At 34.3% G+C, this 26,990-nt stretch overlaps 2 protein-coding genes and 2 pseudogenes across 3 annotated transcripts; all 4 read right to left on the bottom strand.

Annotated features, from left to right (window-relative positions):
* Positions 1-243: 243 nt before the first annotated feature.
* On the bottom strand, positions 244-3,638 carry LOC140807835 (subtilisin-like protease SBT3; annotated as a pseudogene).
* Positions 3,639-9,584: 5,946 nt separating this feature from the next.
* LOC140807574 (subtilisin-like protease SBT3) lies at positions 9,585-12,238 on the bottom strand (annotated as a pseudogene).
* Positions 12,239-19,509: 7,271 nt separating this feature from the next.
* On the bottom strand, positions 19,510-21,997 carry LOC140807019 (subtilisin-like protease SBT3). Its single transcript, XM_073163663.1, has one exon. It carries the CDS (start codon positions 21,926-21,928, stop codon positions 19,637-19,639), a length of 2,292 nt encoding a protein of 763 aa, XP_073019764.1. The 5' UTR covers positions 21,929-21,997; the 3' UTR covers positions 19,510-19,636.
* Positions 21,998-23,551: 1,554 nt separating this feature from the next.
* On the bottom strand, positions 23,552-26,392 carry LOC140807021 (probable serine/threonine-protein kinase At1g01540). Of its 2 annotated transcripts, XM_073163667.1 has the most exons (7): positions 25,485-26,386; positions 25,036-25,140; positions 24,800-24,922; positions 24,554-24,724; positions 24,336-24,465; positions 24,044-24,253; positions 23,552-23,958 (listed from the first exon to the last, which is right to left on the bottom strand). In XM_073163667.1, exons 1-7 carry the CDS (start codon positions 26,072-26,074, stop codon positions 23,833-23,835), a joined length of 1,455 nt encoding a protein of 484 aa, XP_073019768.1. In that variant the 5' UTR covers positions 26,075-26,386; the 3' UTR covers positions 23,552-23,832. The 2 variants fall into 2 exon arrangements, with proteins under 2 accessions (XP_073019768.1, XP_073019769.1); XM_073163668.1 differs by lacking the exon at positions 23,552-23,958 and having other exon boundaries at positions 24,066-24,253; positions 24,323-24,465; positions 25,485-26,392.
* Between the last annotated feature and the right edge of the window lie 598 nt (positions 26,393-26,990).

Below are 26,990 nucleotides of genomic sequence, written 5' to 3'. Positions count from 1 at the left end.
AACTGCATACTTTATAATGAAATTAAACGTTGCGAGACACATATCTTTACTTGAAATGCTCGATCCAGAACTAGTCATATGTGCATGAGTTCTTTAGCGAGATGGGAACGTTAAGTTTCTTGGGATCTAAGACGACTGCGCACTCAATCTTCTTGTAGAATTTTGGCTTCACAAGTTTACCCAATATATAAGCTCTTGATCGAACCGAGAAATCCAACTTGAGTGGCAGTGGTACTGTGGTAGGGTGGTTATCCCGGTTGGAATGCTCATACTTGCGCCGTTTCTATACAAAGGAATCTTGTCGCCGATCACTGACACTATAACGTTTGTTTGAGTCTTTCTTCTTTGATAAAACCATTTCATCTGTAATGCCAAAAATTTTAAACAGGGTGCATTAAATCATGAAACTAAATAAATATCGGAACCATCATCTCTACATATTGATAATTTAAGCTTTTGCAAATGAGTATCTGTAGTATTCCTTCATCATTTTGTTAAGCAGAAGATTTCCTCTAATTCCACAAGCCTTTCAAGAAAGCATTTTCTCTTGAATAGGATTCAGAAAAAATTGCCAATGGTACCGAACAAATGCTTTTAACACCGTGTAAGTAACTACCCACACAACTAGTTTAGACGGATTCAGAAACATAAAAAATGGCAATCTCATCCAAATTCAGTTTTATATTAAATTCTATTAATACTACTACTACGACAAATTTTATGATCTCAACTGTCTTAGATGCTTTCATCAAGGATCGTGGCACTTAGATCTCCAGAGCCAATGTCGAGTTGTGAGTAGGAGAGAGCAAGAGGTGTAGACCAACAAATTCCCTACCGTGAACCAAAGGGTCTATTAAAAGACAATAATAATTTTTTTTTCCAGAAGTGTTTTTATTATACCATTGTTTTTACTCAGGTACCGTTTTGTCATTTTCTTGTTTTTGTATTTGATGAAAAGCGACATATAACAACCACTGGAATTCGATCCATTCATCTTGGAAATAAACTGTAAAATTTATTTTAATAAGATATTTCAGTAAGTTAAGCTAGTGGCAACGATTGGACTCCTAACTTCACGTTTGCCACCGGACTGGACCCATGACAGGAAACCGTAAACCAGTGAATATTTCTTCAATTTTGGACCTTCCAGCCTCAACTTGTAGCTTTTCTTCTCATATTTTTTGGTGAACTCCAGTCTGTCAGGTGAAACGCTAACTTCTAATCCATTTACTGCTGTTAAATTCGCTGCATAAACTGAGTTTTCTTCCCCAACGTTAGTCACGGTTCTGTAAAATTCGTGCACTTCTTTGACGTTTGATTTCGTGTTGTTTTCCTTGAAGTAGGAAATGAAAGAAGGGTAGTTTAAGTCGAGTGACTGAAATGAGCAGTTGTAAGAACTCGACCTTGTGATTGTTTTGATCTGGCTGGAGTTGAAGCTCAATGCACAGAGAAGATTAATATAATCTTGTAAGTTGCATTGTATATCAATCCAGGGTCTAAGGCACCGTTTGGATCGACATGTCCAGCTCCCATGCGTTTCTGATATTCTTGCTGCTATGGATCAAGCTATTGCAGATGGTGTTGACGTGCTATCTTTGTCGTTTGGCCTCGACGGGATTCCCTTGTTTGAAGATCCAGTTGCTATAGCGGTATTTGCCGCGATGGAGAAGGGTATTTTTGTTTCGACGTCAGCTGGGAATGCTGGGCCAAGTCACCAGACTCTGCATAATGGGACCCCCTGGGTTCTCACGGTTGCTGCCGGCACGATTGATAGAGAGTTTGGAGGAACTTTAATGCTCGGCAATGGAGTTTCGGCCTCTGGTTCGTCCCTCTACCCTGGAAAATATTCCTTAAATTTCATCCAAATCGTTCTTTTAGGTGCCTGCGATGATAAAAATCTCTCAAGAAGTTTAGGCACAAGACTGTTATCAGCGTGGACAACGGTGACCTGAGCGAACATGTATACTATGTCGGAAAAGCCAAAGTTGTAGGTGGAGTATTCATATCAAACGCCACAGATTCTGAGTTCTACATGCAAACTCCATTGCCGAGCATTAAATTAAAGTTCCTCCAAACTCTCTATCAATCGTGCCGGCAGCAACCGTGAGAACCTAGGGGGTCCCATTATGCAGAGTCTGGTGACTTGGCCCAGCATTCCCAGATGACGTCGAAACAAAAATACCCTTCTCCATCGCGGCAAATACCGCTATAGCAACTGGATCTTCAAACAAGGGAACCCCGTCGAGGCCAAACGACAAAGATAGCACGTCAACACCATCTGCAATAGCTTGATCCATAGCAGCAAGAATATCAGAAACGCATGGGAGCTGGACATGTCGATCCAAACGGTGCCTTAGACCCTGGATTGATATACAATGCAACTTACAAGATTATATTAATCTTCTCTGTGCATTGAGCTTCAACTCCAGCCAGATCAAAACAATCACAAGGTCGAGTTCTTACAACTGCTCATTTCAGTCACTCGACTTAAACTACCCTTCTTTCATTTCCTACTTCAAGGAAAACAACACGAAATCAAACGTCAAAGAAGTGCACGAATTTTACAGAACCGTGACTAACGTTGGGGAAGAAAACTCTGTTTATGCAGCGAATTTAACAGCAGTAAATGGATTAGAAATACCCTTCAAACAAGGGAACCCCGTCGAGGCCAAACGACAAAGATAGCACGTCAACACCATCTGCAATAGCTTGATCAATAGCAGCAAGAATATCAGAAACATAAGACCCTTCATCAAAAAAGGCCTTGTACATCGCAACCCGAGAGTACGGGGCAACTCCTGTTGCAGTCCCTGGTGCATATCCAAAGTATGATGCGCCCTGGACAGGACTCCCAGCTGCCGTTGATGAAGTATGAGTCCCATGCCCATCCGTGTCACGAGCAGAATTCATCGAAAAAGTCAAGTTCGGATACTTAGCAAGTAAACCTTTGTTAAAGTAACGAGCTCCGATAAGTTTCTTGTTGCACAAAGAGGAATTAAACTGCTCGCCACTCTCGCATTCGCCTCTCCATCTCGATGGAACATCACTCATTCCATCATCGTTGAAACTTCTGCTCTCCGGCCAAACACCGCTATCGACGCAAACCTATTATAACATCTTCACCATAGTTCGAAACAGGCCAAGCGCCGTAATTCAAATTGAGACCAAGAAATTGGTACGAATGAGTGGTGTCAACTTTGACAGTCAAGTCTTTGGTATAAGAAATGTACCCTTTCGAGTTCTTGATGGCCTCCAGTTCAGAAGATGAAAGAATGGCACTGAATCCATTGATGGAATTTGTGTAAGAATACACAAGTTTATCTCCGTTGGTTTCTGACATGTCGGATATGGAAGCGAGGGTTGCTAAGTACCAGTTTTGGTGGGTGGAGAATGCTTTAGGCATAGCGGATAAGTCCATATGGATAATGTAAGTGTTGGATTCTGCAGAAATAGGCATGAATGGCGTGCTTGAGAAACATAGAACACATAAGAACAAATACAAACTAGAGATGTGAACTTCCATGTTCTTGCAATGAAATAGGATTTTCAATGTCCTTTAATCACAACCCAAAGTGGACTACATATATATAGCAGAGAGGCAAAGGGAAGCCAAAGTGTTCCACACTTCGAAAAACTTTTCTTAAACGTACAAGTTAAAACACACACAGACACACAACTATGGGGCCTCTTGCACTGCCCTATAGTATAGCAATACTATATATAGATATATATATTTACTATCTATATATATATATATATATATATATATATATATATATATATATATATATGTATATATAGTATACATATATATATATAGTGTACTATATATATATATAGTACACTATATATATATAGTGTACTATATATATAGTATATATAGTATAGTAAATATATATAGTATAGCTATATATATTTATATAGCTATACTATATTTATATATTTATTATATATATATTTATTATATATATATTTATATAGCTATATATATATATAATAAATATATAAATATAGTATAGCTATATAAATATAGCTATAAGTTTGTTGGTCTCATGGATTAAACCCAATACTGATCAAATGAAAATAAATGAAATAATTCAATTATATACAATAAATTATCTGTATATTAAAATATCTTAAATTTTAATATTAATTAACGGCTTTGGTATCTTAAATTAAATTTAAGATTAATTCATGATTCTGTTCACGATTTCTAACCTGTACGTACATGTTGCCTTCCTCTGTAGCGACTTACATATGTTGAAAAATGAAAACAAAAAAATATAAAATTACCATCTGAAGAGGATTGAATACTGCTTTATGTCGCCATTGTAGTAATGTATTAATTATTTTTTCCAAAAAAATTAATTACCATGTTGAGGAGAATGCGTGTGACGTTTCTAACTATGATGCAACAATTATATTCCTATTTTTTTGGGAATGTAATTATTCATTTTTTAAAAAAAAAATTGACGTCTTTGGAGAATCAAAGTTATCTTGAAAAAAATGTTTTCTGGAAAATATTAATTAATACGAAGTATGAGTATTATATATATTATCTTCACATATTATTACTCTGAGTCATGCACCTCCTATAATTTAAAATATTTGCCAAAAAATAATTTGACTTTTTGTTGCACATTTCACTCTTCCGAAACTTAATATTTTGTTAATTAATGGTTCAATTTAATACATCCAATTTCATTATTACAAATATAAAGGTATAACTTTGAACAAAATATTACCTATAGTTTGGACGAAGAAATTTATATTCATAACATGATCTTATTGGTTTTAAAAAAAAGTTGAATTACGAAATCAACTTATGGGTTTTACCCAACTAGAATGATGAATAATTAGACTCAAATTAGAGACGGGATTTGATTTAACTGTGCTAAAATTAACGACGATTTTATGAATTCAGTTGCTAATTGAGCTTTTTTTTTTTTTGCATTGACTAATCAAATGTATCTATCTTTTGGTACTTTACTTGCATTTTTAAGGTGCGTGACGCCAAGATCTCATCAAATGGAATATAAAACATATGATAAAGTTGTGGCAATAATAAACTATAAGTCATAAAATTGTTTACCTTCATATAAATTACGAGCAAGTGAGTTTATTTTATGGGAAAATAATATAATCTTTACCATATTTGGGTTTTATATTGGAATAAAATCAAAATATTATTTGCTTGATGTTATTAACAATATGAAGATTCTAAGTCTAACAAACGTAATATAATTTCTAAATCGGAAACGATCTTGACAATTAGTTTCATAATATATCATAATAAATGCTTACAAAAAATCAATGGATTCTAAACCATTGATTTAATTTTTATACCAAAAAAATATTAACCCATTATATATAATGGAATTTATATACATATAAAACAAGTGCCGTAATTCTTTGTAAAAATAAAATAGTAATAATAGTAATAATAATAATAATAATAATAATAATAATAATAATAATAATAATAACATGCATTGTATAGAAAAAGAAAATGTACTCTATATACAAATACAATTAGGAAATGAAATTTTTATTATAATGAACACACACACACACACAAAACAATATAATTCAACCATGACAGATTATATTAGATTTCTAAAACTGGAAGAAAATCTCAACAATTATGGTCAAAAAGTTCAAAATCTGAGAAGATCATGCACAAAATCTCAAAAAATGAAGGAATAATCAAGACCAGGAAACAGAAAAATGTATATAAATAACAGCAAGCAAGCTCATTTGTTTACAAGCACTTAAGAAAATAGAGATGGCTCCTCTTCGTATTCCTTATCCACCATGCGTACCTACTGTGTGCTTTGATCACGGCTGCCATTCGTGCTCCGACAACAAATGCTGCGCTTTTGATGGCAAATACAAATATGAATGGCCCAATCTAGTTGGTGTGGCTGCGCAAGAAGCCAAGGCTACGATCAATCGAGACAACCCTTTGGTGACGGTTGTACTTCTCCCTCCAGGCTTTATTGTGCTAGATAATTTCTGCTGCAATCGTGTGTCGGTTCACCTGGATGAAGCTAACAAAGTTAACAGAATGCCTATAGTTGGATAGGTGCATGCAAAAGAAATAAATTAAATTATTATGATATAATTAATAATAAAAATATTTATCTATATATGAATGAAATTATTTCTCATTAGCTGTCGATCGTGCCTTTTTTTTCCCTCACTTTATTCTTAATTCCATTTTTTATATTTGGATTAAATAATTTAACTTAACTTCTGAAACAATTACAATATTAATTTGAGGAAAAAATGTTTAATGTATTTCTGATCGTCTCTTGAATATTGAAACACAAGTGAACAGTAATTTTCCTCCTAAATTAAACTAACTGCTACATTAATTTAATTTAATTGGATCTATTGTTACAAAAACGTTTTGTTTAATTGATGTGTCATTATATATAATGCGTGCGTGCGTATATGATTATTTCGACACTCGTTCGTTCATGATTTTATATTATAATATTGTCCTTTATGTGCAATCATTATAGAATATAATAAAATCGAAAATTTATGAATTATATATGTTAATGTAATCATATCATGCTTATTTTTCCAATAATCTATATTTTGAATTATAATTGAGATTATTTAATTTAGTAAATGTCCTCTCACGTGGAATTTGGTCCAATATCTTGATTGGGTACGTCTAGCCATTTCTAAAATGGCTTAACTAGACATTTTTTGACATAGTTAAAATCAATAAAAACGTCGAGAATAAGAGAGACTGGACTTTGGTCCAATATCTTGATTGAATATGTACGTCTAGCCATTTTTAAAATGTCTTAACTAGACATTTTTTACATGGTTAAAATCAATAAAAACGTCGAGAATAAGAGAGAACATTAACTTTCATAATTAAAAGTTAGATATGTACGTATCTTTTATAGCACATACAAGTAGGATCAAACTCAACTAATGAGATCGGTAGCGATAAATGAATTCCGGATAAATCTAAAGCTTAATGAATGAAAATTAAACTAAAAAATATATGAAACTCCCCGTATGTGGTCTAAAACAATCCAGGCCGTATGGGAGACGCCTTTGTCTATGTCCTGGAACTTTCCAGGACCGTGACTTAGGTGCCTAAAGCGGCTCTTAGGAGTCTGGCGACACTGTTTGATAAGATTTGTGAGTTTTTATCGCTCTTTTCCATTAAAAGACGTCAAGTTGCTGACATTGTGCCGTTTGATCTGGTTGACTAGGTGGACCATCAAAGAGTAACATCAGATCTTAACTGATAATATTGTCTCATGTGGATAGCTCTTATGGTAGGGAAATGATAAAAATGATTTCGAAGGGATATGAGAGAATGTTAGATATGAATTTTATTGTGGCGATGTTAACTAAAACCAGTAGACCCGCAGATCAGTAGAATCAGTACTAATAACCTTTCAGTAGCTGCTGACCTACTGTATCTAAACCAGTAGAAAGGGATAACATTTCGGAATCAGCAGAACGTTTTCTAACGTTGCTATCTTAATTGTTACCGTTAAAGAATTCCTAGTACTAGTATTAATTGCATCATTAAATACTATACGGAGTCATTTAATGCATTTTATCCTATTAAGTATAAAACAAACTGATTGTTTTAGAGCTTTTCTGCAGGAACTTCTTTAGGAAATAAAGCTGATTTTATCAGTTATCTGAAGACATACTCTGATTATGAACGTTGAACTCAGTCGGCTATATATACTTGGATCAAGACCTTGTTCGACACGACACTACGCATAATATCATTTTAAGGAACAAAGCTGCTCTCTGATTAAAAAGATCTCAGAACTCCTTGAGCATTTTTAGTTCAACACGAAGAATAGTAGCACACGCTTTATAGTTTATATCTGATCTTTTAAAGATCATCTTGTGCTACTGATTCTTACACTCTTCACAATTTTTACATCTACTATACTTTATCAGAAGAGTCTGTAATCTGAAAAGAGTCTTTTCAGAACATTGTGTTTCGCACTTTCTTGAGAGTTGAGTAACTAAGAGTTTCAGTAGGCTGAGGTGTAAGTCCTTCTGAAGTGGGTGTGTACAAGAGTTGTACTGTAATATCCAAAGTCTTTTAGTTATACCTTCTGGAAACAGGAGAAGGGGAGACGTAGAAGAATTTATCTTCGAACTTCCATAAACAACTGTTGCCTACTGTTTTACTGTTTTTTCAACTACTTCATCAGATTGTTTCCGCACTTTTTCATTGTAATCAGGTGTAAGTATTCTTACAAGATTAACTACCATCCTTAACAGGATTTTAGTACCTCTTCAAAAAGAAAAACGAGTATATTTATTTATAATCTTACAAGATTATAAATAAATATTTTATAATATATCAATTTATTGATTACTAATAAATCTGATAATGGATTTTTTTAATAAACATTAATATGATAAGTTTATGATAATAAAATATTCTAACTTATTCCAATTTCCAGGGCCTTTTCTATATTTGTTTCAAAATAGGAAAACAAAGGCTCATTGACGATTTCGGTTGAACAAGATATTAGCTAATTGACTATTTCGGTAGAACAAGATATTAGCTAATTGCCTATCTCACATTTATATACTATTATTAATATTAATTAATATATATGGCACACAACCAAAAATAAAGAAACCAGCGACGAATGTTGTGATGCATCCCCTCTAATATAGGGGAAAAAATTAGAAGGCCGATTGCCAATTAGTGAAGCAAAATGGGCACACGGGATAGTTTTCTTGGAAATATATTTAGCCGTAATGACTTTTTTGGTTTGTCACGTTCTTATTTAATTTATTTTCTCACTTTCTTTCAATTATCTACTTCGAAGTTAGATTTTTATTAATTTTTACTACTTAGTTTCCTAAATGCATTGTTTTAATTTCTATTGAAAATTGTTTCCATCTTTTGATTTATCTGAATAAATTAATAGCTTAAATGATAAAAATCGGAACTAAATAATCTTTGAAAATTAATTATTGTTTCTTTCTAAAAGATAGTTTTGGTTAAAAATCTATAATCCTTTTAAATTACAATATTGATTTGGGTTCTTCTCCGATTTCTTTTGTTTTGTTTGCTTCAAAAGAAAAACTTTCACTAATTAATCAATCATTTTCAACTTTATATGGAAAACAAGAAGGAAATTTATTTAGGCCCATGTGATTGGTTAGACTTTGCACCTTTGTTCCTTTCTTCGTCAAAGATTAATGCAGACGATAATACCATAAATAATAATAATAATTTTCCCTTAATTAACTGCAAATTATTTACTTCAATATAACACTTACATGTATCAAAATACCGTGCATATTGTCTCATCAAAAAACTACGATTTAATTATATAATTTAAAATAAACTTTAAATTTTAATAAAAATCAATATATCATTATTATTAGAAGTTATGCTGCACTAAATAAATTTTATAACATAAGACAATTTGAACTTGGATCATTAATAATTTGAATTTTTTTAATGATATGAGAACTCGTATCCGCTACTTTTTAGTTTACACTAGATAAACTCTCGTATTAACGCAATAACATGTAAACAAGGTAGACATGAAATATTACACATATGATTCATTTAGCGAATGGCAAGCAAATAAAAATGTAGTCTCCGCCTTCTCAAAAAAACCATCGACCATCAATTAAGTGAGAGCGAGGGCATTAGAAGAGCTGTCTCAACCCGCAGCCAAACGGTATCGATAATCTCCGGCGAGTGTGCGAGCATTAGTAACGAAACTAAACTCGAGAATCGGCTTTATAATATGTTGCAATACATAGATATTGGACTTTTAACGGTACATGTTCCGAATAATTTGGATTGGGTTCGCAATTTTGATGGAAGGAGATTGGGATGTTGACACACTTCACATGAAGAAACACTTGTCTTGTTTGAACTATTGAAATTTTTTGTTAACAATCAGAATATTTATCACTCACAATTTTATTGATCACCAAACTGGAATCATAGGGGACACCACAATAGGACTCCTTACAGTATGCTTGCCATTTTCCTCAACCCAAATTATCGAGCCAAATGTAATCGCACCGGTGTCGCTCCTTGTATACTTTATGGTCAGTGAATAACTTTGCTCGTCGTATTTCTGGTCGAACACTAATGTGTCGGGTTCCACCACGACGACAGACCCTTTAGGTGCTATCACTTGAACTTTGTACGTTGTTGCATCGTCCCCAACATTTGTAACAGTCCTATGAAACTCTTGAACTGAAGTAGTGGTTTTATTAGTGTACAAGACGATAAACGAGGGATAATTCAAATCATGAGATGGACTTGAACATTTGAAGGGGGATCTTGTGATGGTGAGTATTTGGCTCATTGTGAAATTCATCGAGCACAGAAGGTTCACGTAATCTTGTGGAGTGGTGTCGTAGATTAGGCCAGGATCGAGAGCCTGATTAGGATCAACATTTCCTGCTCCCATAGCTAGGGGCGTGGCGATTTCATAGTCAAAGAAAGAATCTTTGATATACTCTTGCGTGTTGTCTAAGGGATTTGCGGTTGTCATCATGGCAGAACGAATGGCTGCAGCACTCCATTCAGGGTGTGCGCCTCTAAGAAGTGCAGCTATGCCTGATGCGTGAGGACAAGCCATAGAAGTGCCAGAAACAGCAACAAAATTACTAGTTAAAGCAATGTTAGAACCAATAGAAGCCGTTGGAGTGCCTGGAATCCAAGATGCTAATACTAGTGTACCCGGAGCCATGATATCTGGTTTCAATATGCCTGGATAGCTCGGTGCAGGGCCTCGTGAAGTGTATGAAGCAACCACAGGTGCAGGTTTTGATCCTATTAATGTTTGCTGGAAGCTTATGCTTGCGTATGGTGGTGTAACATTTTTTGCTGTGGCATAATCAAGCACGAATGGCGCATCTTTGGTGCTGATCACAACCCCCGGATATTTGAAGTCGCTGAACACAAATGTCTCTGGGTCGTCGGTGATAAAAATTGCAGCAACAGCATTTGACTGTGAGATGTAGTTAACTTGGTCAAAGAAGAATCCATTTTCGCATATGACTATCCCATGTCCAACTTCAGATAATGCATCGCTCGAGTTGCAAGACGAAAACGTTTTGTTGTACAGGATAGGCAAATTAGAGACAAGAGCTGATCCAGGAAACATGGTCCATCCAGTGATGCTGAGTCCATTGCCCAAAGTCAAGGTTCCAGCAAAGAAACGGTCGATTGAACCGGCTGCAACTGTCAAAACCCAGGGAATTCCATTGTGTAAACTTCCAATGCTTTTCTCATTTCCTGCCGAAGATGAAAAAACTATGCCATTTTCCATGGCACCAAACGAGGCTATGGCGATTGGATCTTGATACAAAGGAAAGCCATCAAATCCCATGGAAATGGAGATTACATCTACACCATCAGCAACTGCCTGGTCTATACCTGCAAGAACATCAGAAGCTTGACCTCCCTCTGCCCAAAGGACTTTATACATAGCTACCCTAGCACGAGGAGCAATTCCTCTAGCTGTCCCTGAGGCATAGCCAAAAAACGTAGCCCCTTCAACATAATTTCCTCCAGCAGTGGATGAGGTGTGGGTACCATGGCCTTCAGTATCTCTTCCAGAGTTCATACTCAAGGTTTTGTTCGGATTTCCACCGATGACTCCCTTATTAAAGTAACGCACTCCAATGAGCTTTTTGTTGCACAATGAAGAGTCGAAATCTTGTCCTTCCTCGCATGTTCCCTTCCACCTCGCAGGAACCTCCGTCATTCCATCGTCACTAAAGCTCAAACTCTCCGGCCATACACCCGTGTCAATAACCCCAATGATTACATCTTTCCCATAATGAGAAGCTGGCCAAAGACCAGTGGCAGGATTAAGAGACAAGAACTCAAATGTGTGAGTTGTGTCAAGTGTGACATTCTGGTCCCTGTAAGCAGACACGAATCCCGGTGATTTCTTCAAGGCTTCTAGTTCATCCACGGACAACACTGCACTGAATCCATGCATTGCATAGTCGTACGTGTAAATTAGACTTCGTGGGATCAAATGCTGATCCTTAGACTTTTGTTTAACAGACCTCAAAGAATTAATGGTGAACGAATACCAATCTTTGTGGGAACCAAATGCCGTAGGCATGAAAGACTTGTCCATATGGACTATATAACTAGATCTCTCTCCTAAAACCAGATGATTGCAAGAAAACGTGTAAACAAGAATAAGAGAGAGAACATTTTAGTCGGCTTCATTTTTAAAAAACCTGCAGTACTCTGAGATTTTTAAGAGTAAGAAATCCCATATTTATAGAATCAAAATCTGGGTGCTATGGACTTTTTGTCCATAGCACTATTAAATTTTTATTTTATTTTTTAAAAAAATTAATATTTTTATATTTTAATTATTTCAAAATCAAAATTAAATTTTTTATATTAAAATATGTGATTAATAATCTAATTTAAAGTTATAATTTTATTTTTGGTTACAAATATATATTGTGGGGTTAAAATAACGTCTCTCTTATTAATTTTTTTTAAATAAAATTTCAACTCTTTTTTTTAAAAATGTTAATAAAAATTTATTTTTTTTGTTACAAATATATGATTTCGAACGAACAAGAAAAAATGACGGTACATTCAAATTTTTTAATATTATAGTTCTTTTTAAAAAAATCTATTTTCTCCTTTTTTATTTTGTTAATTTTTTATTTAGAAGTTAAAATTTTATTAAACAAATATTTGTAACAAAAATAATAATCTTGTTGGCTTTTTTATATTCTAATTCTTTTGAAAAACTATTTTCTTTTTTTTTATATTGTTATTTTTTCTCATTCTTTTTTAAAGTTTTAAATACAAATTTTTTTTCCTTTCGTAGAGATTTAAAAAATAATCCCACTCGCTCAATTGTCGAACTCTCAAAAATGCTGAATAAAGTGCAATAGTTACAATAAAGAACTCTGATCATGATTATAAGGTCAATATGAACTTCCATGTTCTTGCAATGAAATAGGATTTTCAATGTCCTTTAATCACAACCCAAAGGGGACTACATATATATAGCAGAGAGGCAAAGGGAAGCCAAAGTGTTCCACACTTTGAAAAACTTTTCTTAAACGTATAAGTTAAATTTCACACAGACACACAACTATGGGGCCTCTGGCACTGCCCTTTTAAGTTGGAAATGTTCTTTGAGCCACGCTTTGTCAAAACACGCCCCGCAAGTGCATGTGAACCCAAACTAATTGTGTATACTACAAGTGCGACGGCGCATAAATGGTATATTTCTGTTTCAGATTTCTTGTTATGCCAAAAAATAATGGATAGCATACCATACCCATTATTCAAATGTTTGTGTTGCAAGCTATGGTAGGTATATCAAAATTAGTGTATGCAACCTTATTTAGTTCAATTTTTTTTTTTTTATTGATAATGAAACTTACCTATGCTAATCATTCGGTTGCCTATCTCTATCAGCCTTCATTTTCAAGCCTAGCTGCTTGGCAATTGACAGACCACATAATTTGTATATATTTATATATCTTTAATATATATATATATATATACACACGTCTATTTATATAGCTATATAAATACATATAGCTATACTATATATACATATAGCTACTATATATATAGTATACTATATATGTATATAGTATAATAGCTATATATATATATATAGCTATTATACTATATACATATATAGCTATTATAATTTATACTATAGATATATATATTAGTGTACTATATATAGTATAGATATATATAACAATACTATATATATAGTATAGCTATATACTATATATATATAGTATAGATATATATAGCTATACTATATATATATATATATATATATATATATATATATATATATATATATATATATATAGCTATATATAGTAAATACATTATTGTGTGTCGAAGTGGTATATAGTATCATATCGAAAAATTTATACTGTATATCATATCGAAAATTACGATGTAAAATTTTTTTATATCGATACAAATGGTATACCGAAAATTCTGGTACATATAACGAGCATATTGATTATAGCGAAATTATATGGTATACTGAGATATCAGTACGGTATCGATTTATAGATTACGTCGTAGTTTTGTGGAACTAAGCTATACCAAATTTTGTTAGTAAAAGCTTAATATATATTATAGAATTATAGATTAATAATAACTGTAATATATCATTTATACATTTCTTTCACTATAATTTGATCGATCTGTTAATAGAATTCTTCATTTTCGTCCTAAAAAATGAGGGATGGATGAATAATCCAATACGTATGCAAGTCCAAACAAACCTCTTTCTTATAGAAAAAAGTTCTCGGCTTCTTATTTAGCTGATTAACGACACCATAAAACTTTGAACTAAGTAATTTATAGCTATGGCACATTGCAAGTATTCTGTACTAGTATTAAATATATTTGAGTTATACTGGAGGATTATAAATTAAATAATTAATTTAATTTTTTTATTTTATCTAAAAATATAGACCCAAGAAAAAACTCATCAACATAAGTTTGTTGGTCTCATGGATTAAATTAACCAAATACTGATCAAATGAAAATAAATTAAATAAGTCAATTATATACATTAAATTATCTGTAAATGACAATATCTTAAAATTTAATATTAATATATTAACGGTTTTGGTATCTTAAATTAAATTTAAGATTAATTCATGATTCCGTTCACGATTTCTAACATGTACATGTTGCCTTCCTCTGTAGCGACTTACATATATATGTTGAAAAATGAAAACAAAAAAATTATAAAATTACCATATGAAGAGGATTGACTACTGCTTTATGTCGCCATTGTAGTAATGTATTAATTATTTTTTCCAAAAAAATTAATTACCATGTTGAGGAGAATGCGTGTGACGTTTCTAACTATGATGCAACAATTATATTCCTATTTTTTTGGGAATGTAATTATTCATTTTTTAAAAAAAAAAATTGACGTCTTTGGAGAATCAAAGTTATCTTGAAAAAAATGTTTTCTGGAAAATATTAATTAATACGAAGTATGAGTATTATATATATTATCTTCACATATTATTACTCTGAGTCATGCACCTCCTATAATTTAAAATATTTGCCAAAAAATAATTTGACTTTTTGTTGCACATTTCACTCTTCCGAAACTTAATATTTTGTTAATTAATGGTTCAATTTAATACATCCAATTTCATTATTACAAATATAAAAGTATAACTTTGAACAAAATATTAACCCATTATATATAATGGATTTTATATACATATAAAACAAGTGCCGTAATTCTTTGTAATAATAATAATAATAATAATAATAATAATAATAATAATAATAATAATAATAATAATAATAATAATAATAATAATAATAATAATAACATGAATTGTATAAAAAAAGAAAGTGTACTCTGTATACAAATACAATTAGGAAATGAAATTTTTATCATAATGAACACACAGACACACACACAAAAACAATATAATTCAAACATGCCAGATTATATTATATATTTCTAAAACTGGAAGAAAATCTCAACAATTATGGTCAAAAAGTTCAAAATCTGAGAAGATCATGCACAAAATCTCAAAAAATGAAGGAATAATCAATACCAGGAAACAGAAAAATGTCTATAAATGACAGCAAGCAAGCTCATTTGTTTACAAGCACTTGAGAAAATAGAGATAGATGGCTCCTCGTCGTATTCCTTATCCACCATGCGTACCTGCTGTGTGCTTTGATCAAGACTGCCATTCGTGCTCCGACCGCAAATGCTGCGCTTTTGATGGCAAATACAAATATGAATGGCCCCATCTAGTTGGTGTGGCTGCGGAAGAAGCCAAGGCTACGATCAATCGAGACAACCCTTTTGTGACGGTTGCATTTTTCCCTCCAGGCGTTAAAATGATATTTAATTTCTGCTGCAATCGTGTGTGGCTTCATCTGGATGAAGCTAACATAGTTAAGAAAATGCCTATAATTGGATAGGTGCATGCAAAAGAAATCAATTAAATTATTATGATATAATAATAACAATAATAATATTTATCTATATATGATTGAAATTATTTCTCAGTAGCCGTCGATCGTGCCTTTTTTTTTTATCACAAAAACTTTTGTCAGACAGCCTCACAAGTTAATTTTGTGAGACGAATATCTTATTTGGACCACGCGTGAAAATATATTATTTTTTATGCTAAAGTATTAAATATCATTGTAAGTATGAGCAGGGTAGAGACCTAATATTTTTTTTTATTCTTAATTGCTTTTTTGATAATTGGATTAAATCAATTTATCTTGAATTCTGAAACAATTACAATATTAATTTGAGGAAAAAAATGTTTAATGTATTTCTGATCGTCTCTTGAATATTTAAACACAAGTGAACAATAATTTTCCTCCTAAATTAAACTAACTGCTACATTAATTTAATTGGCTCTATTGTTACAAAAACGTTTTGTTTTTTTGATGTGTCATTATATATAATGCGTGCGTGCGTATATGATTATTTCGACACTCGTTCGTTCATTATTTTATATTATATTGTGCTTTATGTGCAATCATTATAGAATATAATAAAATCGAAAATTTATGAATTATATATGTTAATGTAATCATATCATGCGTATTTTTTTCCAATAATCTATATTTTGAATTATAATTGAGATTATTTAATTTAGTAAATGTCCTATGACGTGGACTTTGGTCCAATATCTTGTGGGTACGTCTAGCCATTTTTAAAATGTCTTAACTAGACACGTTTTACATAGTTAAAATCAATAAAAACGTCGAGAATAAGAGAGACCATTAACTTTCATCTTTAAAAGTTAGATATGTACGTATCTTTTATAGCACACACAAGTAGGATCAAACTCAACTAATGAGATCGGTAGCGATAATCGCTCTTCAAAAAAATGAATGTCGGATAAATTTAAGGCTTAATGAATGAAAATTAAACTAAAATATATATATGAAACTCCCCATATGTGGTCTAAAACAATCCAGGCCGCATGGGAGACGCCTTTGTCTGTGTCCTGGAATTTTCCAGGACCGTGACTTAGGTGCCTAAAGCGGCCCTTAGGAGTCTGGCGACACTGTTTGATAAGATTTGTGAGTTGTCAAGTTGCTGACACTGTGTCATTTGATCTGGTTGACTGGATGGACCATCAAAGAGTAATACACGATCCATTAGTTCTTATGGTAGGAAAATGATAAAAATGATTTCGATGGGATATGAGACAACATTAACAAAATAGACACACATTTTCAGACTAATGAGCCTAACATCACGATCCATTAGTACCCAAATATGTGCACTCTACACTGCCACAAATATAAGAAAATAAAGTTGTTTATTGGCAAACAACTATAGTTTTTGGCTTAGTGATAAACGATTAATCCTAACAATTGATATCAAAGCGGAGTCATGAGTTCAAGCCTCCCAAGAATTATATTTATATACTTCTTAGGAGGAATGTTGAGTTAAATATGTATGAGTCATAGTGAGATGAGCGACCTCCTCGGAAGTTCTCATGCATCAAGCTACTGATGTTATGCCGCTTGATTTGATTGACTAGATTAGCCGTAAAAGATGACGCCAGATTTTAACGGGGGTAATATTGTTTCTTTTGGGATATGACTAGTGATAGAAAAATAGTAAGACTGATCTCTAAGAGATATAAGACAACACAAATTGATTGACACACACTTCCTTGGACTCATGGATCTAACATCTCGACTCATTAGTGCCCAAGTAGGTGTACTTTGGGTTGGCACAAGTATAAAAAATAAAGTTTCTTCTTAGTTAACAACTATAGCTTTTGATTTAACGTTAAACGATTGATCCTGGCAGATATGACAACTAATTGGATTGATAAAAAAACTCAAAGTAAGAATATATAATATGTTGTGGTAAAATGTGTTTTGTTTGATATGAATATTTTTAAATTTTATGTTGTTGAGACCAAAATACTCTAAACTAGTATTAATATAATATAAAATAATATTTGTAGTCAATGCGACAAAGCAAATTACACCATGACTTCAAAGGTCTTTATAAATAAATATTTTATAATATATTAATTTATTGATTACTAATAAATCTGATAATTGATTTTTTTAATAAACATTAATATGATAATAAAATAAACTAATAAATTTGTATATATGTGTCCTGATGATTTAATTTTCATTTTATCTCATTTTCTATTTTGAATATTTCTAATTATTTTTTCTCTATTATTTTAATTTATTTAATTTCATTGTGAAATATTGTATGCAATATGCACGGTGATAACAAAATACATAAACTATCAAAGAATGGAGTCCAAATCCTATATGCTCTAACCTTGATAAACATAAATAAGGCCCATATATCAAAAATCTTAATTTTGGGTAATATAGGGGAAAAAATTAGAAGGCCGATTGCCAAATAGTGAAGCAAAATGGGCACACGGGATAGTTTTCTTGGAAATATATTTAGCCGTAATGACTTTTTGGGTTTGTCACGTTCTTATTTAATTTATTTTTTTTCACTTTCTTTCAATTATCTATGACGAAGTTAGATTTTTATTAAGGGAAAATTTATTATTATTATAATTTTCCCTTAATTTAAGGGAATAATTATTTAATCCTCCAAATTTATAATGTAAATCGGCGACGGTTGAATAAAACCGTCGCTGATTCGAATTTAAATCCGTCGGAGATTATCTATGCCGTTTGGCTGCGGGTTGAGACTCTTCTAATGCCCTCTCTCACTTGATTGATGGTCGATGGTTTTTTTGAGAAGGCGGAGACTACATTTTTATTTGCTTGCCATTCGCTAAATGAATTATATGTGTAATCTTCTATGTCTAATGTGTTTACCGGTTATTGCGTTAATATAAGAATTTATCTAGTGTATATTAAAAAGTAGCGGATATGATCATTTCATTAAAAAAATTATTGTATTAGCATTTATTTATTAAAATCTTTAGCAAAATTCAAATCATTGATCCAAGTTCAAATTGTCTTATGTTATAAAATTTATTTAGTGCAGCATAACTTCTAATAATAATGATATATTGATTTTTTTTATTAAAATTTAAAGTTTATTTTGAATTATATAATTAAATCGTAGTTTTTTTATGAGACAATATGCACGGTATTTTGATAAATGTGTGTGTTATATTGAAGTAAATAATTTGCAGTTTTTTTTTCTTATGTAAATAATTTGCAGTAAATTAAGGGAAAATTAATAAAAATCTAACTTCGTCATAGATGATAATACAATATAAAATTAATAAAAATCTAACTTCGTCATAGATGATAATACAATATAAAATAATAATAATTTTCCCTTAATTTAACTTATACATAATAATTTTTGTTGAATAATTATTTAATTTATAATGGAAAATATATCATTGCTTTAACTTATTTTTAATTAAATATCATAAATATCAATGTTAATGATTCCGCGTATTCAATTTATAATGAGTAAGATCATCAACTGCACACAAACCTATAGGAAATCAAATTCTAAATTAGATAGAAAATCCTCGGATCCAGTATAATATAATTTCAATCTGCACAACGAAATTGAAAACCAAAATAAAAGTGTTATTTTTCCAGATTTAATTTACTGCATGGAAACCATGATCATGAAGGGCTTGCAGGTGTCACCACAATTGGACTCCTCACAGTATGCTTGCCACCATCTTCAACCCAGGTAATTGATCCATCATTGATGACATATTCCCTGTAAGTCTTGTAACGTATAGTCAAAGAATAGCTTCGTTTCTCATTCTTCTTCTGAAAGATTAATGTCTCCGGAGAAATCGTGATTGTCGAATCCTTCGGGTTTTGTACCTTAACTCTGTATGTAGCTGCACCATTGCCTACGTTTGTTACAGTCCTCTGATACTTCTGAGTTAAGGTGGTTCTTTTCTCTATTGGGTCATATAGTGCTACAAATGCTGGATAGTTGAGATCTAGGGACGGATTCAAGCACTTGTATCTCGATCTTATGATGGATTGAGTCTGTTCACGAGTGTAATTCAATGCGCATATGAGATTCACGTAATCTTGTGGGGTGGCATCGTATACCAGGCCTGGATCGAGCGCCCGGTTCGGGTCAACCTGTCCAGCGCCCATGCCTAGTGATGTAGCAGTCTTGTAATCATTACCCATATCTTTGATGGGTTTTTTAGTATTGTCGAGCGTAGAGGCGGTGGTCATCATGGCTGATCGAATGGCTGCAGGGCTCCACTCAGGGTGTGCTGCTTTCAAGAGTGCTGCGATTCCAGAGGTATGTGGACATGCCATTGATGTTCCTGATTCAAGATTGTAATCACTTGATAACTGTATATTTGTGCCGATAGTCGTGACAGGAACTTCTGGATTATATGCGGCTAATATCAGCACGCCAGGGGCCATTATGTCGGGTTTCAGGACGCCTGGATAGCTTCGAGCAGGGCCTCTTGATGATGATGCAGATACAGCAGGAGCTGGCCTAGGATCCGTCCCGATAATAGTCTGCTGGAAGCTGATGCTTGCTGTTGGTGCAGAAACCTTTGACACGTATTTAATGACAGTTTTTGATTCCTTCGGGGTGATTACAACTCCGGGGTGAGGAAAATCTGTGAACCGAATTATGCTAGGGTCTTCTGAAATGTAGATAGCTGCAGCTACGTTTGATTCAGAAACATAGCGTATCTGATCTGGGAATTCCGCGGTTTCGAAAGTTTGGTTGCATATAATGATCCCGCCGGCCGGGGCATCAGCCAATAGTTCAGTTGAATTACAAGCTGATAAGGTCTTGTTGTAAGTTACAGGCAAGTTTTTAACTGTGGCTCTTGCCGGAAACGTAGTCCACCCAGTGATTTTCACCCCGTTACCCAGGGTCAAGATTCCGGCAAACCAACGATCAACAGTCCCTGATGCTGATATCACTGCCCATGGGATTCCTTCAAGTAACGTTCCAAAATCAGGACCACGGTTCCCTGCTGAAACAGAAACAAGAATTCCTTTCTCCATTGCACCGAATGCGGCAATTGCTATAGGATTTTCGTACAAATCTATAGTACGGTAACTCAAAGAAATCGATAGAATATCAACGCCATCGGCAACGGCCTGGTCTATACCTGCAAGGGCATCTGATTCGTAGCTTCCTTCGTTCCACAAGACTTTATATGCAGCCAATCGAGCACGAGGAGCGACCCCTCTGGCTGTGCCGGGGGCATAACCAAAGAATGACACCCCCTTGACGTAATTCCCAGCTGCAATGGAAGACACGTGAGTTCCATGACCAGATGTATCCCGGGCCGAATTCATACTTATGGTAACATCAGGATTAGCTGCTATGACCCCCTTATTGAAAAAACGAGCTCCGATGAGTTTCTTGTTACACAGCGATGAATTGAAATCTTGGCCAACCTTGCAAGTTCCCCTCCACCGTGCAGGGATTTCGGTCATCCCATCATCTCGAAAGCTCGGACTTTCCGGCCAGATGCCAGAGTCAACGACACCAATGATCACATCTTTCCCATATTGAGATGCAGGCCAAATCCCGGAGGCGGTATTAAGAGACAGAAATTCGTATGTACGAGTGGTGTCGGGAGTGACAGGACCATCAATATGAGCCGAGAGGAACCCGTGTGCATTCTTTAAAGCTTTAAGCTCGTCTACGGACAGTACTGCACTGAACCCATGAAACGCGTTGTCGTAAGTATGCCCAATCTTAGGACCAGAATTTTCCCCTACAGGCGACCTGAAATGGGTCGATTTAACCGAATCCAACGTGCGAGAGTACCAATGATGGTGACTGGAGAAGGCCTTGGGCATGTAGGACTTGTCCATATGGATAATGTAGCTGGATCTTTGAGTTGAAACATAAGGAGCTAACAGAAACCATGAAAACAGGATTAGAGGGGCCGTTTCTTTCAGCGCCATCTTTCTGTGAAATTTGATTTCCAAGTAACTGTTCTTTACTTATATATTCATCAAAATTAAAAAACTGGACTTTTTCTTTGTTGATTTTATACTTTATTTTATATCGATGTACGTGCTAATACGTGCTAATTTGTCATTACTGATTTAAATGACCATGTTGATTATTTTAAATTATTGTGTCGGTGGAAGCGTCAAAGCACATGCTGCATGTATATAATATAAAGGTTGAAAAATCAATATTTCAAACATTGAAACATTGTTGATCAGTAGATCCAAAAATCTAATGAGAGGGTCGAAATTTACTTGGAAAGAACTTCATACTTCCGACGGAGGGAGAATTTTATTAAATATTATACATATAAAAACAAATTTTCCCCTTAGAAAAGTTTGATTGTATTGAGTGCACGGAGAAGGAAGGAGGAGGAATGGTTGCTAAACAGGAAGACAAAAGGAAGAAAAGTCAACTGTAGTGCATAGAAAGTCTAAAATACAAACAAACAAAAAGTAATTTTTATATAAAAATACATAAATTGTATTATTTTGAAAGGACAGGTCTTTTGTGAGTCGGTCTGACAAATCTTTATATGTGAGATGAGTCAAACCCTACAGATATTCACAATAAAAGTAATAATGTGAGTGTAAAAAATAATATTTTTCATTAATAACTCAAATAAGAGATATGTCTCACAAAATACGATCCATAAGACCATCTCACACAAATTTTCACCATTTTGAAATCACACCCAGTTTATATAATATTTACTCCTCTTTGTTGATGCATTCATTATTCAACTTTTTAGACCATAAATTGTGATGGCATTCAAGATGAACTACTGGCCAATCTTAATCAACATTAAGAAATTCTAAAAATTATTTAGCCGACTTGGCTGACAAATGCAAGCTACCCAAACTTTTGAATACTTCCAACTATCTCATTTATTTATATACGTGAGACGAGTAGAACCCATTTTTATCTAAAATAAAAAATATATCGATTCGTATAAAAGATATGTCTCACAAAATTAAATCATAACATGATCTCATAAATTTTTTTATAAACTTATATCAATTACTACTTCCCGAGTAGTCCTGAATTTATACAGATCAACTTTATTTTTAAATACATTTCCTTGTTTGGCAATATATTTCATTTTCATAGCATTTGAAGTTTCAATTATTCTTATCCGTTCAGGATAAAATAATACCACTATCTTTTCCGCTACTAGGCAGATTGTAATATAATTTAAATATTTTTAAATGCCGGCCATGAATGGGCTCCCACCAATCTGAGTCAAATGGTATTAATTCGAAACATTTCATCTATCTGTACTTTCACATGTATACGTGCGTACTTTGTACTCATACATCAGCGTAATGGGGACTATATACACATTTAAATTTTTAACTAAAAAATTGATTTTTCTTTCACAGATTTGTTATCGTAAAATTCATAACTAAGTTTTTTAGAAATTGCAAACACTCGCTCAATTGTCGAGCTCTCTATCAACTAACGCAGGTGGGTCGGGCTGAGACAAAACCGAAAATGCAGAAAGGTTATAAGCACAAAACTTAACAAAGATTTCGATAGAGCAATTAATTTGGTGAGATTTCGTAGTAAAGAAGGCAGCACAATGAAGCTGGGATTGCATGTACCAAATTTCATTCAAATAAACCCAACGAATGGATGTTCTTAACTATACAAAACCACTTGTGTATGATACATCACTGGCGAAAATCGTCGAAAATTATTAATGTTGTTTGCGAAATAATTATCTTGATGGACACTTCCAAACCTTTTCCAACAACCCAATGCAGGATTGGTCATATCTTGAGAGCCTCAACCTGTTTACGCAAGGTGCATATTTCAATTTCGAGGGCGAAAACTGCAAGTGTAACCTGTTTTCTTATTGTTCATCAGTTTCTTGATTCCTCAACAACGGCCTATCAGTTTGGACACCACTTTCATATCCACTACTGTCGCCTGGCTCAGCAACACGTGCTCGGACTCGTTCTCTTCCTTCCCTCCGTTCCTGCCAAAATGGAGTAGCAATCTCATATTTAGCTGTCTACATCAAGGATTTTTTTATGCACATTAGAACAGATGATCAAACTTACATCGCGGAAAGGGAAATCATCTGCCTCGAGCATGTGTACTACATGCCCCATTTTCGGCCTCTTCTTCCAATCTGGGTCTACACACCGTAGAGCTACTAAAATAGTACGCTTCAACGACCTCGAAGGAGGGATCTCTCGTAACCTGGGGTCCACAGCTCCCTCGGCATTGCGGTTGGATACCATTGTTTTAAGCCAATCAATCAGGTTTACCTGGAAATGAGACTCATAATTTGTTCAGACATGTCGAATAAATCCAGTCAAGATTTCAAAAAGCTTTACCTTGTAGCCTCACCTCGCCTGGGGGACGGCTATGGTCCACCGGACTTCTTCCTGTCATAACTTCTATCAAAAGAACACCGAAACTGTACACGTCACTTCTCTCGTTCAACACACCAGTGCTTGCGTATTCAGGAGCAACATAGCTACTCAGGCAAAGAATTAAACTTGGTTACCTGGTGACAGTACAAGTAGTAACCTAAACAAGATTTTGATAGTAGATTTATGACACACCCGAAGGTTCCCATGACCCGAGTACTGACGTGACTTCTTTCAGAGCCTATGAGCTTTGCAAGACCAAAATCAGATACTCTAGCGTTCCACTGCTTGTCTAGTAATATGTTGCCTGATTTTATATCACGGTGAACAACCTTTGGTTCGAGCCCCTCGTGCAGATAGGTCAACCTAAGAAACAACATCAATACAAATCAGATCAAAGTTACAAGTAGTTCAATCGAAATGGAGCATCGCAGTCTCTACCCCTTCGCGGTTCCGAGCATGATGTTCATTCGAATATCCCATGTAAGAGGGCTGTACTTCCCTACATCTCCATGAACCCATTGTTCTAAGTTACCGTTGTCGATATATTCATACACAAGCATCCTGAAAATCATATGATTCATAAATAACTTTATTCATTAAACTATTTACAAAATGGAAGGATGCTAGGATGCAGATGAAATGGGGCGTAATTAACAAATCTCTAGTTAAAGTACCTATGAGCGCCTTCTGCACAATAGCCAAGCAATCTCACCAGATTCTTGTGCCGGACTCGCCCTATCACTTCGACTTCAACCTTAAACTCTCTCTCCGCTTGACCCCTGACCAAATTACCATCAAATCTTGAACCCCAAATCGACATAACTATCATCTACCCACATAAGTACACAAATTATCAACACAATATCAGTTTCTTTGTCAAGATTCATGCAAAATCCATCGACATATTTCTTTCATAACCCTGATTTAGCAATCAGTTTTACCAAGACTCAATGAAACATAAAGTTACTTCAAGCGTAAGTACTGTGTTTGAATGACACGTCATCATGAAAACAGACATACACATGCATGAAACTCGATAATATTAACATGATCACATAGAACCGAGTTGTAAAAATACATACAATCTTGAATCAAAGAAATGATGTTTCTTGTGACAAAATACCTATTATTGAGTAAATTTTTTACAGCTACTCTAGTACCATCCTCCAATACGCCACTATACACAATCCCATATCCACCTTCCCCAATCACGTTTTCATCAGCAAATCCATCAGTGGACTCCTCAAGCTCCCTCAGGGTATACCAGTGGCCCCACCCCAAATGCGATACCTCCGGCCCAGTCTCAACGCTGGGCTTGGTCTCTCCACTCCCATTGCCCGACCCAGATCCCGGGCCGATCCGCTCAGGGTAGGCAATTCGGTGCTCCTTTCCGATCTCAATATGGATCCTCTGCAGCTCTTTCGGTTCGGGCTCTGGAATCGGGTCAGAACTTGGAGCTGGTAAGAGCTGCTTGTGATCGGTTTCGGGCTTCCGGGTCTGGTCGACACGTATTTCCTGGATTTCACGTGAGACACTGGGGATGAAGGAGTTCTTTTGGGTTGATAAGAGTGAAGTCTTCTTGTTGCGCCTGAAAGTGAACCAGAGAGAGATCAAGAAAAGGAAAATGACAACCGCGGCGCCAACGCAGATTCCAAGAACAGCCCACAAACGCAACCCGAAAATTGAAGTCCGCGCTGATAGCTCAATAGACATTCTTCACCACTCTCCCTCCACCTTTGCTCAGCTCAGGAATTGCTCAAGATTTACACATATTCTTGCAGCAGACACAGTTGTGAGGATACAGTATTAAGCCAGCTGAACGGCATAGTGGGCAATGGGTGGGGCTGAGGGGTTGACCGAGGTACCTTCTGACGATAGGACTGCTTGACAACGATTGAGGGCCCATTAACTTTTGTAAAAATCTTCTGTTCGTGGAATCACCTATAACACAGCAATATAGAGTTGGTGACATGCCATTAATCTCTGCCCAGTTGGTGATAGATTCTTACTTTACGCAATTATTTGTGTTTGTGCGAAAGTATTACCAAATTATGACTGCATTTGTGAGGGATTCAACTCTTTTGCTAATTTAAGACTTCTTGTCACAATTATCCACGTTTAATAAATAAACTCTTTTATTAAGATACAATTGGTTTATATTATGAAATTTGCATGTACAATTTGTTTTTTCATTTCACGTGTAATCTATTTGAAAAACTAGTGGATTATATCATTACTACATATAGAAAATAAACTTATCTACTGATGTAAATAAAGTTTCTTTTATAGTTGGTTGGGGACAGAAGTTATAGACTTTTGTGCCTTTTAATGATTGTGATGTTCATGCGGATAATACTGGGATAAATTTTTATCATACAGCTACAAAGGATCACAATTTTTTTTCCCATGTTAGTGAATGTATGGGCCATATGGAAAAACACGTGTCCCTCTTATAACTCTTGGATTAAGGGTACTACTACCTAGGGTGGCATGGAAGAACCAGAGAAACCTGATCTTATAATCAGACAATAAATGGTAAACCCAATGTTTCATGTTCTTGTTTAATTCTTCATCTTATGCAAATGGCACGACTGATTTGCTCTCGGTGGTTGTTTATTAAGCCATATGG

The sequence above is a fragment of the Primulina eburnea genome, chromosome 12 (assembly GCF_022965805.1).
Source record: "Primulina eburnea isolate SZY01 chromosome 12, ASM2296580v1, whole genome shotgun sequence".
Classification (NCBI taxonomy): domain Eukaryota; kingdom Viridiplantae; phylum Streptophyta; class Magnoliopsida; order Lamiales; family Gesneriaceae; genus Primulina; species Primulina eburnea.
Note: the sequence above shows the minus strand (reverse complement) of the source record. Positions and strands in the feature narration are given on the sequence as shown.

Bases quoted from the DNA above. Each gene is read 5' to 3' on its own strand.
- LOC140807019 (XM_073163663.1), bottom strand. From the start codon at position 21,928: ATGGCGCTGAAAGAAACGGCCCCTCTAATCCTGTTTTCATGGTTTCTG.
- LOC140807021 (XM_073163667.1), bottom strand. From the start codon at position 26,074: ATGTCTATTGAGCTATCAGCGCGGACTTCAATTTTCGGGTTGCGTTTG. The intron at 25,141-25,484 runs GTATTTTGTCAC...TAATTTGGTCAG, and splicing joins AAAAATTTACTCAATAATAG to GGGTCAAGCGGAGAGAGAGT. The intron at 23,959-24,043 runs GTAAGTTTGATC...CCATTTTGGCAG, and splicing joins ATGATTTCCCTTTCCGCGAT to GAACGGAGGGAAGGAAGAGA.